Raw genomic sequence first — 16011 nt, 5'->3', positions numbered from 1 at the left:
CATCTCATACTGTGTGGGAGGAGGCAGTGGTAAACCTCTCCTGTATTCTACCAAAGAAAGCCACAGGGCTCTGTGGTTGTCAGGAGTCGACACTGACTCAACAGCATAACTCCTCCTTCACTGATTCAAGATGGCAGCTATAGAAGTGTTTGAGGTGGAAGTGGGCTAACTTGTGAACCATTAAACCAATTTACACCAAACCTGATATATATATGTTAAGATTATAGACATTAAATTTTGATATCCCATAAATGAATTCCAGAGGCTGTGTGTATGCCTCCCATAATATAACTTCACAACACCAGGACCAATTTGCATGAAATCTAGGGCAGTTGTAGTGCCACATAGGGACATTTCAAAAGCATGTTTTATAGTGACATTCTCTCATCACCAGATGAGGTACTGCCAACGGTTTTTCTGTACCCTGTATATTGCATTTGGTGTTTAACAGTAAGAAGTACATGGATTTGAAGAGGGTAATACTCAATTATAGTGAAAGGAAAGTAGAGGAATTAGTTCTTACCAGAACTTCATGTTCATAGGTGAGGCAGTAATGTTAACTCCCACCTTTACTAGAGCACCAAAAGATCTGTGACATAAGGAGAGGGCAGAAGAGGTACACAGGCCAGAGAGCTCTTGTTATTGGCTCCTAGAGAGACTAACACTGGCCTGTGAGGACTTTCCCCCCACCTTCCCAAGGGTACTGGGTACTGAAAGGCCTGTATGCCCTGCAAGAAGAGAAAGAAACGATGCATGAAGGCTAGGGAGTTCAGCTCCACAAAAGACCTTCACAGGCCTAAGACAACAAGCAGTTCTAAAATTTCCAATTCTGTAGTGACCAACATGGTATTATCAGAGTGAGCTTTCATTTTCACCTTGCTCCTCTAGGGTTACTGAATAAGAACAGCCTTCTATAAGAGCAAGTTAAAAAGGCATGCAACATACTACAGAAGAATCAAAGCAGAGTGATACAGGAAGCGCCAACAGTTATTTGTTAATCTTATTCAAATACATCAGCTTTCCAAAGTGGATGCACTTTGCATCCATTTTTGAAGAACCATGTTTGGTATATACTTCCAAGAAAACAGCAATAGAAAGTTCAAATAAAATACATTTAATTCAACAACTCTGAAAAAATACTTTTAAAAAGTCATGTGTTGTCTAAGAAGACCTGCCCTAGAACTGCCAGTTTTGAGTTAAAGGATTGACTGGGGCAACTCAGTAGTGGGATTTTCCTTTTTCCTTTCAGTGTAGACCTTGTTTGCCCCTTGCAGCTTTCAGAGGAAGTATCTGCAGAGTCTTTTTGTGGGCCCCCTTCCCCGTTATTCAAAGTCCTTGTGAAAGTGATTTTCTTGCTTCTTTTTAGAGTGTAGAGCTCCCGAATCAAGTTGTCCACCTCCCACTGCTCTTCTTTTTGTCTCCTACAACAGTGCAGGGCAGCAGGATCTATAGGATGAGCTTCAGTATTGAAGATGAATCCACCAGCACCAAGAATACATTCACCATACGGTGTCAGCACAACGTCAAAGGATGATCCATTGTTATGAATGAAGTTGTCAGGGTCAAACAGTAGATACAAATACTTCACCGTTTCAGCCAGGAAGAAAGACTCCATACGGTTATCTAGCCTGTGATCTCTCAGGTCTTTGATCTTTGGAAAAGAAAAAAGAAAAAGGAGATCAAGGATTACATCTTATGCCAAGTGACATACAATTGTTTCAGCAGCTTCTTGTTAGCTGCATTGGGGTACCATATATTGGTAAGAATGGAGGAGACTGGTTCAATTCTCCAGTAGAACTGAACCAGAGCTGATATTGCATTTGTTCCACAGAAGGAGAAAATAAAACAAACCATTGGACTAATGCTTGCCAATGAAAAGTGCGGCAGGGCGGGGAGGAGGGGGGTGAATCCCGAAAGACACTTAACTGTTGCAAAGCCACAATCCACCTTGCTGATTTTTTCTATTGACTCCACAACATCTCTGCCCAGCTCCAAAAGGGTGGGATCTTGTGTAGCACGATATAGGTACATTGCACTCTCTATCAGTTCTGCAAAATCCAAATACATTGTTCAGTTTTCCAAAATGTAGTCACAGAATGCACAAGAGTCCAGTGTGGAGATCTTCTACCATTCTAAGTGAGATTTAAAAGGCACCAGCTTCTTTAAAAATGCCATCTCTTAACCAGACTGCTCTTAGCTGCTCAATATGGTTGTGTTGAGAAACAGCAAAGAACTGTCTAATTGGAACCTACTTCCAAATAGCTCCCACACACTTGTTTAATAGCAAGAGTTCTCAGAGCCACTTAAGCTGAGAAACAACTGGTTTGTACTTCAACCTAGACAAACTAAAAAGCAATTTTGAGATAACCCAGAGGCAAGTTGTTGAAGCATCTGGAATATTGGCATAACTCTTGTACATCAGTACATGCAAGATGCATGCATCACCTCCTCCCATGCGAACTTGCCCGATTTCGAAGATTGTCCTCTGGGGCCTTGCTCCACCACCCTCGCCCCCATCTGAGATTAGGCAAGGAATGACTAGAAACAAGGCCCCTTCACTTGTGGCATCCTGGAGTTTCTCTCAAAGAGGTTCACCTGACACCATCTTTGTGTATTACAATAATTTTATTGCAAGCTTATTTATAAATAAGGATTATCTTATTCTGAGTAAACTGCTCTTTGCAGTAGTAAGCTGCTCTGAGAGCTTTTGCTGAAGAGATAAATACCTTAAATAAGTATTACAAATATGCTTATTTCATGCTTACCAGGTCTAAGTGGATATCCTTCACGCTTTTCCACTGTATAGCCTTGGGGAATATTGTAGAACTCTGGCAGCCCACCAAACTGCTTCCAAACAGTGTAATAGTTGAGGAATGTTCGCATTGCACTATCTATGTCTCCAATAAGACTCTGGGAGGAAAAACCAAAAGGACCCAATGAGATAACCAAGGTAGAACTAATCATGCCAGACTAAGCATCAGAAGGCACAACTGGGAAGTCATGGATTGCAGTGATCTTCTGAAGAAAGCCACAGTAAATACCATTATTTTGATATGATGGCTTAAAAAAAAAGGAAAAAAAAAGAAAAACTAAGAAAGTGGGACATTTAAGGAACCTGGGGCACCTCAGTGGCAACTCACTTCATTTTGTCTTTTAAAAATTTAACACAGTACATTGGGTTCAGTTTCAAGATCAGCTCCATTTAAGAAATCACTCTTTATTCATGTACAATAATAATTGTTTTGTTAGAGTCTCAGGGAGAATTACAGCTCACACACAGGATAAGAAAAGCTAGCCAGGTGGCAAGAATCTGCTCCCTTGAATCTTTTCCAATCAAGTTTGGAAAAAGATACAACACTTTTGATAAAGCATAATATTGTCCAACGTATGCTAAAGAATGGGTGTTTAGAGAACCAGTGTATAGTGGTTACAGTGTTGAACTAAGACTGGGGAGACCCAAGTTCAAATCCCTATTCAGCAATCAAACTCATTTAGTGACTCTGGGCCAGTCACTGCCTCATTTATTATTCAACTAGTATTTTTAAGCCCGTTATGAAAACGGGCGCTAGCTTTCTCTCCCGCCTTTAAGTGGTTTTTTTTCTTTTTCTTCCACCTTTCTGCTTGTCTCTCTCTCTCGGTTTTTTTTTCTTTTCCCATTTCCCCCTCCTCCCTCTGTCCTCCTGCCGCCCGCTCACCCGCCCTCCCAGCTTTCCAAAATCCCCTTCCCCGCTCCTCCCCCCAATTGATTACGGGCCAAAAGGGCCCATGAGAAGGCCGTCGCCCCCGCCTATCGCCCACCCGCCCACCCAGCTGCCCGAGCCCACCTTATCCGCTCCAGCCCGCGGCAGTCGGGCGAAGAAGAAAAAAATTATTCGCACAGTGGAAGTGAGGAGCTCAGGAACAGAGCTCCTCTCTGTGCTATGCTGCTGCCCAAACTGCCGCTATGGACGCAAAGGACGTTGCGTCCTTTCGTCCATAGTGGACGTTTGGGCAGCAGCTTAGCACAGAGAGGAGCTCTGTTCCTGAGCTCCTCACTTCCACTGTGCGAATAATTTTTTTTTTCTTCGCCCGACTATCGCGGGCTGGAGCGGGTATGGTGGGCTCGGGCAGCTGGGTGGGCGATAGGCGGGGGCGACGGCCTTCTCATGGGCCATTTTGGCCCGTAATCAATTGGGGGGAGGAGCAGGGAAGGGGATTTTGGAAAGCTGGGAGGGCGGGTGAGCGGGCGGCGGGAGGACAGGCTTCCCCTGCCGCCTCTTCCCCCGTCAATCACCGGCCGGGAGGTCTCTGGAGGCGCCGCTGCCATCCTCCGCGGCTGGCCTGGGCCCTTCACGGTCGGCTCTGTCCCGCCGGCCTCCGTTGAACTCTGTTCCATCCCCCGTCTCCCCAGCTTGGTCGCTGTCTCTTCTGGGCAAGGCGGCGGCTCTGCCGCCGCCTCGGCCAGTTTCCCCCGCCGGCGCTTCTCCGGCTTCTTCAGGGCAGCCGCTTGTGGCCGTCCAAGATGTCCGCTGGGTGCTGGCGGTCGTGGCTCCCTGAACCGCCAAGGGAGGCACGAACACACGCTTGGTGTCCGTCCACGGACGGACACCAAGCGTTTTATTAGAGAGGATTTCTATACCGCCCTTCCAAAAATGGCTCAGAGCAGTTTACACAGAGAAACCATACATAAATAAGCTGGATCCCTGTCCCCAAAGGGCTCACAATCTAAAAAGAAACATAAGATAGACACCTGCAACAGTCACTGGAGCTGCTGTGCTGGGGGTGGATAGGGCCAGTTACTCTGCCCCTGCTCAATAAAGAGCATCACCACGCTAAAAGGTGCCTCTTTGCCAAGTTAGCAGGGGTTGCGAGCTCATAGGGTTGTTGTGAAGATAAACAAAGATGTACACAACTCTGGGTTCCTTGGAGGAAAAGCAGGATATAAGTGTTAGAATAAATAAAAAATACTGAAAGATCATTACAATACAGATCCTGATTTTTGTGTATGTTTATGGAAAAGAACCAACAACTGGATATTATTCTACAGCAGCCTTTACCTGTAAGCCGGGCCAGTAGGCTTCAAGAGATTGAAAAACTGGCATTGAAACTGTCCCTTTGTACATCTGAACCCAGAGATACCAATCATCAAATTTTGTGTAGTTCTTTAGAGCATTGTTATAATCTATAAAGAGAAGGTCAAGTCAAAACAAAATATACAACACTGACTGAGAGATGTACATTTCAGAGCATAAGTGAATAGGCTTTCAAACATTTTCCAATAGTTAGATTATTTAGCAGGTTTCTAGCCAGCCATTCTACCATACAAGTCTTCAAGACGGATTGCAAACACGTTTTAATACAGTTATATTCAAATGAATACAGCTCAGCAAAGATGGACTTCCTCATGTGGGCTGTTCAACCCAACATCTTCCAAAAAAAAGAGCAACAAAATGTACACCTGATGACCAGTGGGCCAATATCCTCTGGCATTGCCCTCCAGCAAAGACTCAGCAGGGCAAAGAGCAAGTCCTTCCTGAAGCACCCACCCTGAGACCAATCCAGAAGCAGAGCAGATAGCCATATATGAGTCAGGAGACAGCATGCAGCAAGAAATGGGTCAGGCCAAGAGAATAGCTTCAGATGTAAGGTACTATTAGCTGCTAGATCCTGTAAGCATCTAGCAATCATAGCATGCTTAAGATTCTACTGAAGGGGCTGAGAGTTCAACTTTAGGTAGCACAATCCTTTGATTTTAAGATGTAATATGAATGGCAGCATGAAAAAGTTTGCTTGCAGCACAGGGGCTTACAGGGCAGATGCTAGTCAAGGAGGGAAAGAGATGAAGACTCATAAGGCACCCTAAAAGCCAACAGAGTAGATGCAAACATGTCCAGATCAACTATGGTGAATATAAGTGCCCTTGGTCTCGCTACCATACTTCTAAGAGGAGTTGGGTCCAGGATCTCTTTCAAGACTCTGGGCTAGACAGGATTTCAGATCTGCTATACACGCACTCCAGCAGCGGCTTCCCTTAACAGGCCTGGGTGGCTGGAAGATCAAGAGCCTCTAGGATAAAAGGGACCAGAGGAAGGATGTAAAGAGCTGAGCAGGAAGGCAGAGGGTAATTCCCTGTGATTCTAAGCCACGTCAGGTCATGGCTGAGTGAGGGATAAGCTCTCGTGCTGCTCTAGAAGTCTTTGCTGCAGACCCATGAGTGGGTTTATCATCATACATTCAGTAATGCTGCACTGGTGATTCATGCCCAAGAACCTTCAATATATTGAGTGGAATACAGACTTCTCACCAAGGAACATGGACATCAGGTCCTCATCCTGCAGTAGGATAGCTCCTTTAACAAGATACTCAAAGTAGGAATCTACTCCTGCTCCAATACCAGCATCTTGGGCTACCCATTTGGCAGTTACCACATCAACATGGTTGCCTACCTAAAGAAAAAAACAAGAAGATTGTACAAGACAAAAACTCACCTATCAAAGGCCATAATTTAAAATAAGAATCACCCTTAATTTCTGTATTACTCAGCAAACACTGTTCCCTAGTCATCTATACAAGTATTTAACAAAAATATGTGTTTGTATAAACGTTACATTTATACAGCCACAAAAACCTTAACTTCCAGAACCCTTCTTCAAAATTCTAGCAGACATTAGTACCAGTATGGTGTTGAAAAAAGCATCAAGATCAGTGTGACAATTAAAAAAACAACCCCTTTTAATCACAAGAGATCAGTCATGCACTATTAATATTCATTAATATTAATAAATATTAATATAACCTAGAATTATTGTCAAAGCATGAACTTCAGTTCATAAAACTGCATTATAAGATTCAAGTCTTCATTGGAAATCCCAGATTTTAGCAAGAAACAGGTCTCTAAACATGAAGATAAGCAGCTGTTTTGGGGGATTCAAGTTCTATAAAGCAGTATTTAGACAAGAACCTACTACAAATCTAGATTAAAACTTTTCCCCAGGATGGATCTTACTTCCACATTAAGTCCAGTGTTAGTCACTTTGCTTTTCCCAGTATTTTAGAACACACATACCTTCAATTTTTAAAAAAAGGCAAATTGTGCCTATCAAAGAATCACCATGGGATGGGGCTATAGCTCAGAGGCAGAGTATCTGCTTTGCATGCAGAAGGTCCCAGGAACAATCCCTGACATTTCCAAGTAGGGCTGGGAAAGACTCCTGCCTTAAACCTTGGAGAGCCACTGCCAATCAGTGTAGACAATACTGAGCTAGGTAGTCCAATGGTCTGACTCAGTATAAGCTAGCTTCCTATTTTCCACCACCCAGAGAATTGCAAATCTGTTACCTTGATCTACACCAATCAATTTTTTAAAAAACCTGATTTGTAAGAATGCAGAAGGATGAAAATTATTAACAAGCAATACTATTTTAAGATAACCATGCTAGAGTAGTTTGGTTTCCTCCTTTGATAAAAGTAACTATATGCAGCACAATTAAGCAGTCAATCCCATTGTCTTCAATAGGGCTTACATGGTTAAATATACACAAGACTGCAGCATTGGTAGACAAGGGGAATAAAAGCAATACCAATATTTGACCTTCAGCAAGGTCTATCAGTGTTCCCTCTAAGGCATGCACATGTGTGCACACCCACAAGCTTTTTAAATGTCTGCTCAGTTAATGTAAGATCCCATTCATGTTGAACTAGGAAGCTCTCACTCTGAATGCATGTGTGCACGCACACTGCCTTAATATTGCTGCCCAGAACAAAACTCATTCCTCACACAGATGAAATAAATCAGAGTAAACACTGGTCTCCATATAGTCATTTATGACATTCTTGTAACAAAACCTGAGATATGTAGCAAGCAGCTACCATAGGATGGCTATGCCATCAATTGTTCATCTTTAAGATAGGCATGTGCCAGTTTGTACACGATTAAAGTCCTATGATCAACGCACATCAGAGGCTACAATTCAGAGTTCTGTCTTCCTAAGTTCACCTAGTAGTGTTTGCCCATTAGAGAGTTCATTCCATCTTTATAGTTCAAACAAGAGCTTTAAAACAGAAAAACCTCACCAAGCCAATATCAGAGCGATTTTTCCAGAGGGTCTTAAGAGCTTTTCTGGCAACATCCTCAAATACTGAGTCACCTGTAAGATGACTTAATGTAGCAAATTCCACTATAAATGTACCAATACCAGCAGTACAAGTAACTGGAGTTTCTCCAGGGTTTACTCCATGTAGTAAGTTCACAGTCCCATATGGCATTCCAGTTGGAGTCTGAAAAGCTTGAAAAGACAGACATATAGGGTCACAGAGCTGCAAAAAGATGCCACCAAGGCCATCTCTCTATATTATGGCAGAACTGACCAGACCAGAATAGTCATATTGCTGATGCTAAGAAAATAAGTTTCTCAAAGTATCTTCTGACTATTAAACAAGACATTGTGCAATATTCCATGCCTTCACTGATTTAGCATATAACAAAGAAATTTGCTTTCTGGCATAGCGTTTGGCATCCAGAGAACCCCAGCCTTCACTGAAACAAATAGAATGTCTCTGGTCCTTATGGTCATGGAAGAGAGCTTGGGCATAGTGAAGGTTCAAAAATTAGTTGTTCGAACGAGGCTTGCAGTATCCAGGAAATGGGTAGCTTATACAGGATCTTTTCCCACAGATCCTGTTGCATGCCCCACATATCCCAGGGGTCAAACAACTTGTATGCATTTTCAAATTCCAAATTCATTGGTTATTCATTAGTAGAATAGCATCACAGGCTCTCCCTGTTGTCCATATGCCAATACTAACCAAATGTCTCTGATGTACATAGCATGTCTTCTAGAACTCAGACACTCTCTCTCTTGCCAACAAACCACTGAAATTGCCAACTTGCTAATGATATTCTGGGGAACTGAAGTAACCTGTACAACTGCACAATAGTTGGTACAAAGTTGGCAGCTATAAAAGTATCCTTTTAGTCCAATATGAACTAAGGACTTTTCCAGAAAGACGAGTTCGGGGGTTTAAGGCACTGTTCCCTGTAACAGGGATTCCTAGATGTTGTTGACTACAACTCCCATCATCCTCAGCTGCATAATCCCTTGCCAAAGCCCATTACAGCTGGGAATGATGGGAGTTGTAGTCAACATCTGGGAATCTCTGTTTCAGAGAATACTGGTCCAATAAACAGCCAAACTCCTCAAGCTACATAGAAATCGTACTGGTCTCCCTAAAAGTCGAAAGAAGAGAGAAGGTTCATGAAATCAGCACATATGGTATAATTCAAATTACGGATACCCTTGGAAATGGTTGCACATTCATACAACTGCACCTCTGATTCAGCAATGTTTCATCCTTACATCCAGTTGCAAATTAGATAATGTGACCAGCAGTGCAAGAAACTGATGTTTGGAACAGGTTAAATAGTTGCCAAACAAGTTAAGACAGTCTTTGAGGAAGATTTGTCTCACTTGTCGCATTGTGAAATAGCCAGAGCCACCTTTCAAACCCAATTATTTCGCAGAAGGGGGTTAAATAGGGCTGTATTTTGACCCCCTTTAAATTTAATTTTTATATCAACTTAATCCCCTATCTTGATGAACCTACCTTATACCAACCTACATTAGCAGGAAGACCCATCTCTATATTATACGCCGATGATGTGGTGATAATATCTACTACACTCGTCGGCATGCAAAGAGCCTTGAGTTCACTCTCATTTTGCAAAGAGGAATATTTGGTTATTAATACACAGAAATCCAAGATGATGGTCTTTAGCAAGGGAAGGAAGATCCACAATTGGGTAATTAATGGAAGAAAAGTCCAACAGGTTAAAAATCTATAAATATCTTGGCCTGGTATTCCATGCGCGAAAATCATGGAGACCTCACTGCGAGTACGCGGCTGCTAATCCCCAGAGATCTATGGCAGTGATATTAAAATTCTTCTATACTAAAGGAGCCCATTATATACCAGCAGCACTTGTGGTTTTTAAAGCTAAAACCCTGGCACAGATGCTGTATGGAGCTCAGATATTTTCCACAGGTAATTAACAATCCCTTTAAGTTGTTCAGGAGAGCTTTTTGCGAGCCATTTTTCAGCTGTCTAGATGTGTCCCAAATGCGGCTTTACGTTTGGAATCTGCAATGATTAGGTTTGTGGCACAGGCGTGGTTGCGCAGGGTCACTTTTTGGCTCAAACTTCACCCTTACTCTTCGGGCCTTGTCCCACTAGTTTTGAGGGATGACTTTCAGTCTCCCTGGATAAAGAATGTCCAAACCATCTTAGGTAAATGTGGCTTCTCAGAACAATGTATACGTACTTTAAGCCACAATGTAGCTAAAAAGATTTTCAAACAGAGAGTGTTAGATATAGAGAAGCAGAAAGACCTTAGTTTGATTGCTCCTAGGAATATCTGTAGCAGTTTTTTTAAACGACCCGGCGCCTGCTGCTTATTTAACCCAACTGTCTACTTTAAGGTTGAGAAGAGTTTTTCCCCAGGCACAATTTAATGTTCTTCCCTTGGCTGTATTAGAGCGAAAATATAAAAGAGTCCCTCTAAGGAATTGCCTCTGCCCTTGTGGTGTAGGTGCGGTTGAGTCAATAGCTCATGTTTTGCTTCACTGTTCCTTTTATAAATCAATTCGTTCCATTTGGATTGAGCCTTATATGAAAAACGCTCTGGACTTTCTGATGATTATCATGTTGCTTTCTTTCTAGCGGATCACTAAGAGGAAACTACTTACAGAATTGCATGTTTTTGTGTTGCGGTGTGCAAAATAAGATGCTTGCAAACTGGGGTTTAAATTTATTTTATTTGGTTTTAGATTTGTAATTGTGTACTTACTGTTCAGGTGCTGTTTTGTTTGGTCATAAATAAACAAACTAACTAACTAACTAACTAACTAAATTGCATTGTGAAAGTCAGGCTTGTAGATTGCGGATGAGTGGGCAGGTAGTTACAATTTGCCTTTAAGCAACGAGATAGGGAAGCTTCATGTCTTTTTAGACATAAATGACTAAGATGGGCATCGATAGGTGAGCTAGTAACTTGTGTGGAATTGTTTGCAAGGCTTCCTTGCTGACTGATACAGAGACCACCCTGCCTAGCTCAGTTTAAGTAGGTCTGGCAAAGCTACTCACCTGAAAGAATGGTGACTTGCCCCAAGCAAGTGGTTAACTACAGAGGAAGTCCTAATACATTATCTGATCAAACTTAGTATCAAAACCTAGGTTTATTATGATCATTTGAGAGTTTGATAAGTGACAATGGGCTGCTGCAAGAACACAGCTGCATGCTGAAGCTCAATCAGTCACTATTGCACAGATTGGGATTTACATTCCACACCAATGACAGCCCATTAGGGAACAAAAACAGGAGTCCTAGAAACTGCAGGTTAAGAGGATCACTACTATTCAAAAGGCAATAAAAACCCCATGTTCTATCTCTACTTACTTTTGCACTGAATGACAAATACCTGCCAAACACAGCACAGTAAGTGCCCCTTTACTTCCTCAAAGGAAGAACTACATTAGTCGTTTCATCTCTAGCAACCCATCAGAGCCTTGATGTTACATGCCACTCTAGAGCGCTTTTTGCTGCTCTAGTATACTCATTTGTCAAGAGTAAAGCAGGCACTCGAGTATATATTCCTTTCTTCAGCTTTAGTAACCTTCTGCCCAGTATACAATTGGGGCATAAATATTTCTTTTCAGCACAGTGAGATTCTCGTCACAAAACACCTCTTCTGCTTGCAGTAGTTCGCAAGCAAAGTTTTATGCAGCTCATGGTACATATTGCTTATGATTCTGTTCGTATATAACACTTAAACCACGTTTTGAGTCTATACAGCAGGACGCAGGGAACGATGGATTCTCAAGCTCTACAAGGATACTCACCTGGCAAAAGTTTTCGAGCTGCATCTTCTGCCATCCGCAGGAGGGGCCCAGAGCATGGCCATCCTACTTCCACTTCAACACCAGCCTTCTTTGACAGCAAGTGAGCAGACAGGAGGCCACCAACCACTGCAAGAGAATAGACAATGCTTATTTAGAAGCAAAGCAGTGCTATCAAGGATGCTGGATGAACCTATTGCTAGTCCCAAAGCTCCCTTCGCTTGCCCCCATCATTGCGCCACTTGAACATGTGGACAGACAACATGAAATATGGAGAACTGGCTCTTTTTTCAGTGGCTACTGAAGAGCCAGATTCACTTAGGCTTCTCAAGGGACAGTCTATAATTGCTTTATCCCAGCAACAACATTTCCCTTGATCATTGCAAGGAATACATTATACACATCATGAAATACCATGCTTCTAGTTGGGTCAGGAACATAGGTAAGCCATAGGATTAAACAAGCATTTAGAACAGGGCTGCTCAACTTCGGCCCTCCTGCAGATATTGGCCTACAGTTCCCATAATCCCTGGCTATTGGTCACAGTGACTGAGGATTATGGGAGTTGTAGTTCAAAAACAGCTGGGGGGCCTAAGTTGAGCAGGCCTGATTTAGAATGATTACAAACAACAACTACTACTATTACTTTGAATATTGATATATTGCTTACCAACAAGATTTTTCTCAAAGTGGTCTGCGTAGACAGACAGATAAGATGATTGCCTGTCCCAAAAGGGTTCACAATATAAAAAGAAACACAAAGTAGAAACCAACAGCAGCCACTGGAGGGATGCTGTGCTGGGGCTGAATTGGGCCCATTGCTCTCCCCCTATTAAATATAACAGAATCACCACTTTAGGTTCAGCACTCTAACACATGCTTCTGGGAAGTGCATCAACAGTCATGAGGGCAACACCCCGCTCCTACTGAGGTATAACCACCTAAGAAAGTCACATTTGTTAAATCTCAGCCTCAATTTATATTATGCAAAATATTTCCAAGCCAAGTGACCTCTAGAATTCAGCTCACCTCTGATGTTGGTTTCAAAGACGGAAACATTTACATCAATATCAAAATTCACATCCTCCTGCAGCACACCGACAACTCTTTGGAACTCAGAGACATTTCCCAAAATCTAGAAATAAATCAAAGTAACTGAAATCAGAGTTTCAGACGGCTCATGAAACAGTGAATAATGATCATCAGGGAAAAAAGATCAGAAGGTATGATACAGAACATTTCAGGTGCATTCATACTTGAGCTGAAAGCTCTTTGCCCTTAGGAATGGAAGCTGCTGTGTCATGAAATGGGAAGCATAACATTCCATGAAGGTGATTCCCTGCTCTCTCAAACCTCCTTCCAGTCATTTCAAATCTTTAATATAAAAGATGAGAAAGCTGGGAATGCTGAACTATATAAACCCTTCTTAAACCTCAAATGGAGAATGAGTAAATAGGAGAAAGATATGATTCTCTGCCCATGAAGGGATACTCAAGAAGTAGGAACACAGAAAAAAGTAGTCTCTTGTGGCAACTTAAAGGCTAAGATTTTAGCATATGATTTTGGGGACTAGTCCCTGAAAGTTCATGCTACAATAAATTTAATAAAGCTGTGTAGCAGAGAATGGCTACCTCACTGGAAGAAAAAGAAGCTGTTACTGAGAGATGGTACTTACTAGCAGAGTATCCAGAGCATCAATCAGTGTGAGCGAAAAGCTGAAATACAAGAGAAGACAGCATAAAGTAATGCTATGGAGAAAATTGGCATCAAATGTAAGCCACACACACACTTACAGACTTTGATATTAAACCAGTAAGCTTTTTCTTCCCAAATCAGGGAAGGGGAAATCCACATTCATGATTGATATGAAATCAAAATGCCAGATCTTCATCACTGACTGTATTGATGACAGTGATAAGTTTTGTCTCGGCCATAGGCTCCATTTTCTCTAGCAGATGGAGGTGTTGCCCAGGAGATGCTATTTTAAGATTCTACGAACAAGTAGAGAAAGAACATTCACTCTTTCCAGTACCTTCCCCAAGTGTCCTGCCCATCACATGTCAGAGGACGCAGTTCATCGTATGGGAAAGCATTGTTCAAGTAGTTATCATAAGCATGATAAAACATGGACTTGACTCTTTCCCTAAGAAAAAAATTGTCAGAAATCCACAATTACTGAAAAGCAATACTGTACATATCATTACCCCTCTTCAGGTGTTACATTGCACATGTATACATGTAACCTTGCCATATGTACATGTTTGCATAAGAATTACTATACACATGTTCATTTTAAAAATGAACCTGTGTACAGGCCCTCTCAAATTCAGGGTACAGATAGGAAGTGTACACACTATATGTATTTAACATAGTGTGTGAATAACTGCGTATAAAATCTGTGTATAACATGTGAACCTACAGAGGTTCTCTCAGTTCTTGAAAGACCAGAACAGTGTTGCCAACAACAGGTTCCCAAGCACCTTCTCCAAGGCACAGCCCTGGGCATGCCCCCACTAGCATCTTCCCTATTTTCCACCCCAAGGCTTCTTGAGGAAGATTCAGGATTCCTTTAAAGTCAGCAGTCTCAGACTGAGACTTTACATCTCTGGGTCCTCTTGACCTCTGCGTCAATCCAAACATTACAACCCCCATAAAGTTATCTACATGCAGTGTTTCCTCTAACAGGGATTCCCAGATGTTGTTCACTACAACTCCCAGCATCCCCAGCTGCAGAGGCCTTTGGCTGGGGATTATGGGAATTGTAGTCAACAACATCTGGGAATCCCTGTTAGAGGGAACACTGTCTACATGGAGTCCATGACACTTTTAAAAGGTTTACCATATGGATAACCATTTACTTGAAGGGATCCTCACTACAGTGCTGAAAGATACATGACATTGGAGGCAGATGATTGGCAATATTTACTAGAGGTGCAATATACAGTTGTTTAAAAACCTTTTAAAAAGACACTGTCTACCAATTAAACAAAATATACATATTTACATAAATATTCATTAAAAAGCATTCCCCTCTCTCACACAGGAATTGCTTTTCTAAAATTGTGTTTGCAGCATCATACATATGCATTCTAAAAACCAAATATGATTTTTTCTTCCAAATGTTTGTTTACATACAAACTTGAGCAGATATAATTGCTCAAAACTCATTTACTTAATCAAGTAGGATTTATTCAGGTAACAAGGATTTACACAATGCATTGTTTTCAAACATGAAGCAAAGTGCTAGTACGCATAATGATTTTTAGTCTCTTCCATGTCAGAGCTACATGAATAGATAGGCTGTTAGACTGAAGAGTGGGAGCACAGCACCTCAGCCATTCTCTGCCCAACATGTTCCTTGCTGAACTGCTTGGTCTGTAGGATGTGAGAAAAGATGGCTTACAATCAGTCACTCCTTTCCACTCACTGGAAAAGTTAGCCCCAAGCAGTTTCCCCTACCCTCTCAAAAGCCCAGCCTTCACCACCAGTTAAGAAAAATATACTATCCTCTATTTTCAGTCCCCAACTTTTTAAAATCTTCATTTCATCTTCAGCACTAGATAATGAGCAATTACACATCTTCAAACAGAGAAATGACTTAGGTATTACTAAAAAGCAGTAGCTGGATTTTTTCTTATTCTCCAGCAGAAGGTCTACCATCACCTCCTTTGCCTTAGCAAAGCTTCTACACTCTTAAACCTTCTCAACAGGCAGAAATCCAACAGGTCCAGATTACCAACAAGGGGAAAGGCTTCACCTGTTGAAATTCTGCCAGCCACACCATTCTTAACAGCAAGAGATCCCAGGCGAGGGGTTAGGCTAGGACAGCATGGGCTATGCTTTCCCCGGAACTGTCAGGGTAGGGAGGATCCTGCCTCCTCGTCTCACCTATAGCGGGCGACGTCGATCTCTTTCCCAGTGGCAGGAGAGAACTGCCCCGCCACATGCAGTAGCCAGAACCAACCCAAAGGGTGGAATGAGCGCAGCATCTATCAGGCGTTCACAGCGAGGGAACCCCCAGCAGCCGCTCTCCACTTCCGCAGCCATCAAGCAGCTCAGACCTTCGTCTCTCTTCCGTGATCCGCCGCTTCCTTAGCCTCGCCCTCTTGTTCCCCATCAAGCACCAATCAGAATCGTTGG

The 16011-nt window shown here is 42.3% G+C and overlaps 1 protein-coding gene across 1 annotated transcript; it reads right to left on the bottom strand.

Moving 5' to 3' along the window:
* Nucleotides 1–1093: 1093 nt before the first annotated feature.
* EDEM2 (ER degradation enhancing alpha-mannosidase like protein 2) lies at nt 1094–15992 on the bottom strand. Its single transcript, XM_053247225.1, has 11 exons — nt 15760–15992; nt 13904–14014; nt 13547–13586; nt 12901–13006; nt 11875–12000; nt 8053–8264; nt 6284–6425; nt 5037–5161; nt 2766–2910; nt 1927–2048; nt 1094–1651 (listed from the first exon to the last, which is right to left on the bottom strand). The coding sequence occupies exons 1-11, from the start codon at nt 15858–15860 to the stop codon at nt 1151–1153; spliced, it is 1731 nt and encodes a 576-aa protein (XP_053103200.1). The 5' UTR covers nt 15861–15992; the 3' UTR covers nt 1094–1150.
* Nucleotides 15993–16011: the final 19 nt, after the last annotated feature.

The sequence above is a fragment of the Hemicordylus capensis genome, chromosome 4 (assembly GCF_027244095.1).
Source record: "Hemicordylus capensis ecotype Gifberg chromosome 4, rHemCap1.1.pri, whole genome shotgun sequence".
In the NCBI taxonomy this organism is placed as follows: Eukaryota; Metazoa; Chordata; class Lepidosauria; order Squamata; family Cordylidae; genus Hemicordylus; species Hemicordylus capensis.
Note: the sequence above shows the minus strand (reverse complement) of the source record. Positions and strands in the feature narration are given on the sequence as shown.

Bases quoted from the DNA above. Each gene is read 5' to 3' on its own strand.
- EDEM2 (XM_053247225.1), bottom strand. From the start codon at position 15,860: ATGCTGCGCTCATTCCACCCTTTGGGTTGGTTCTGGCTACTGCATGTG. The intron at 13,007-13,546 runs GTAAGTACCATC...ATTTATTTCTAG, and splicing joins ATGCTCTGGATACTCTGCTA to ATTTTGGGAAATGTCTCTGA. The intron at 12,001-12,900 runs GTGAGCTGAATT...ATTCTCTTGCAG, and splicing joins CTTTGAAACCAACATCAGAG to TGGTTGGTGGCCTCCTGTCT.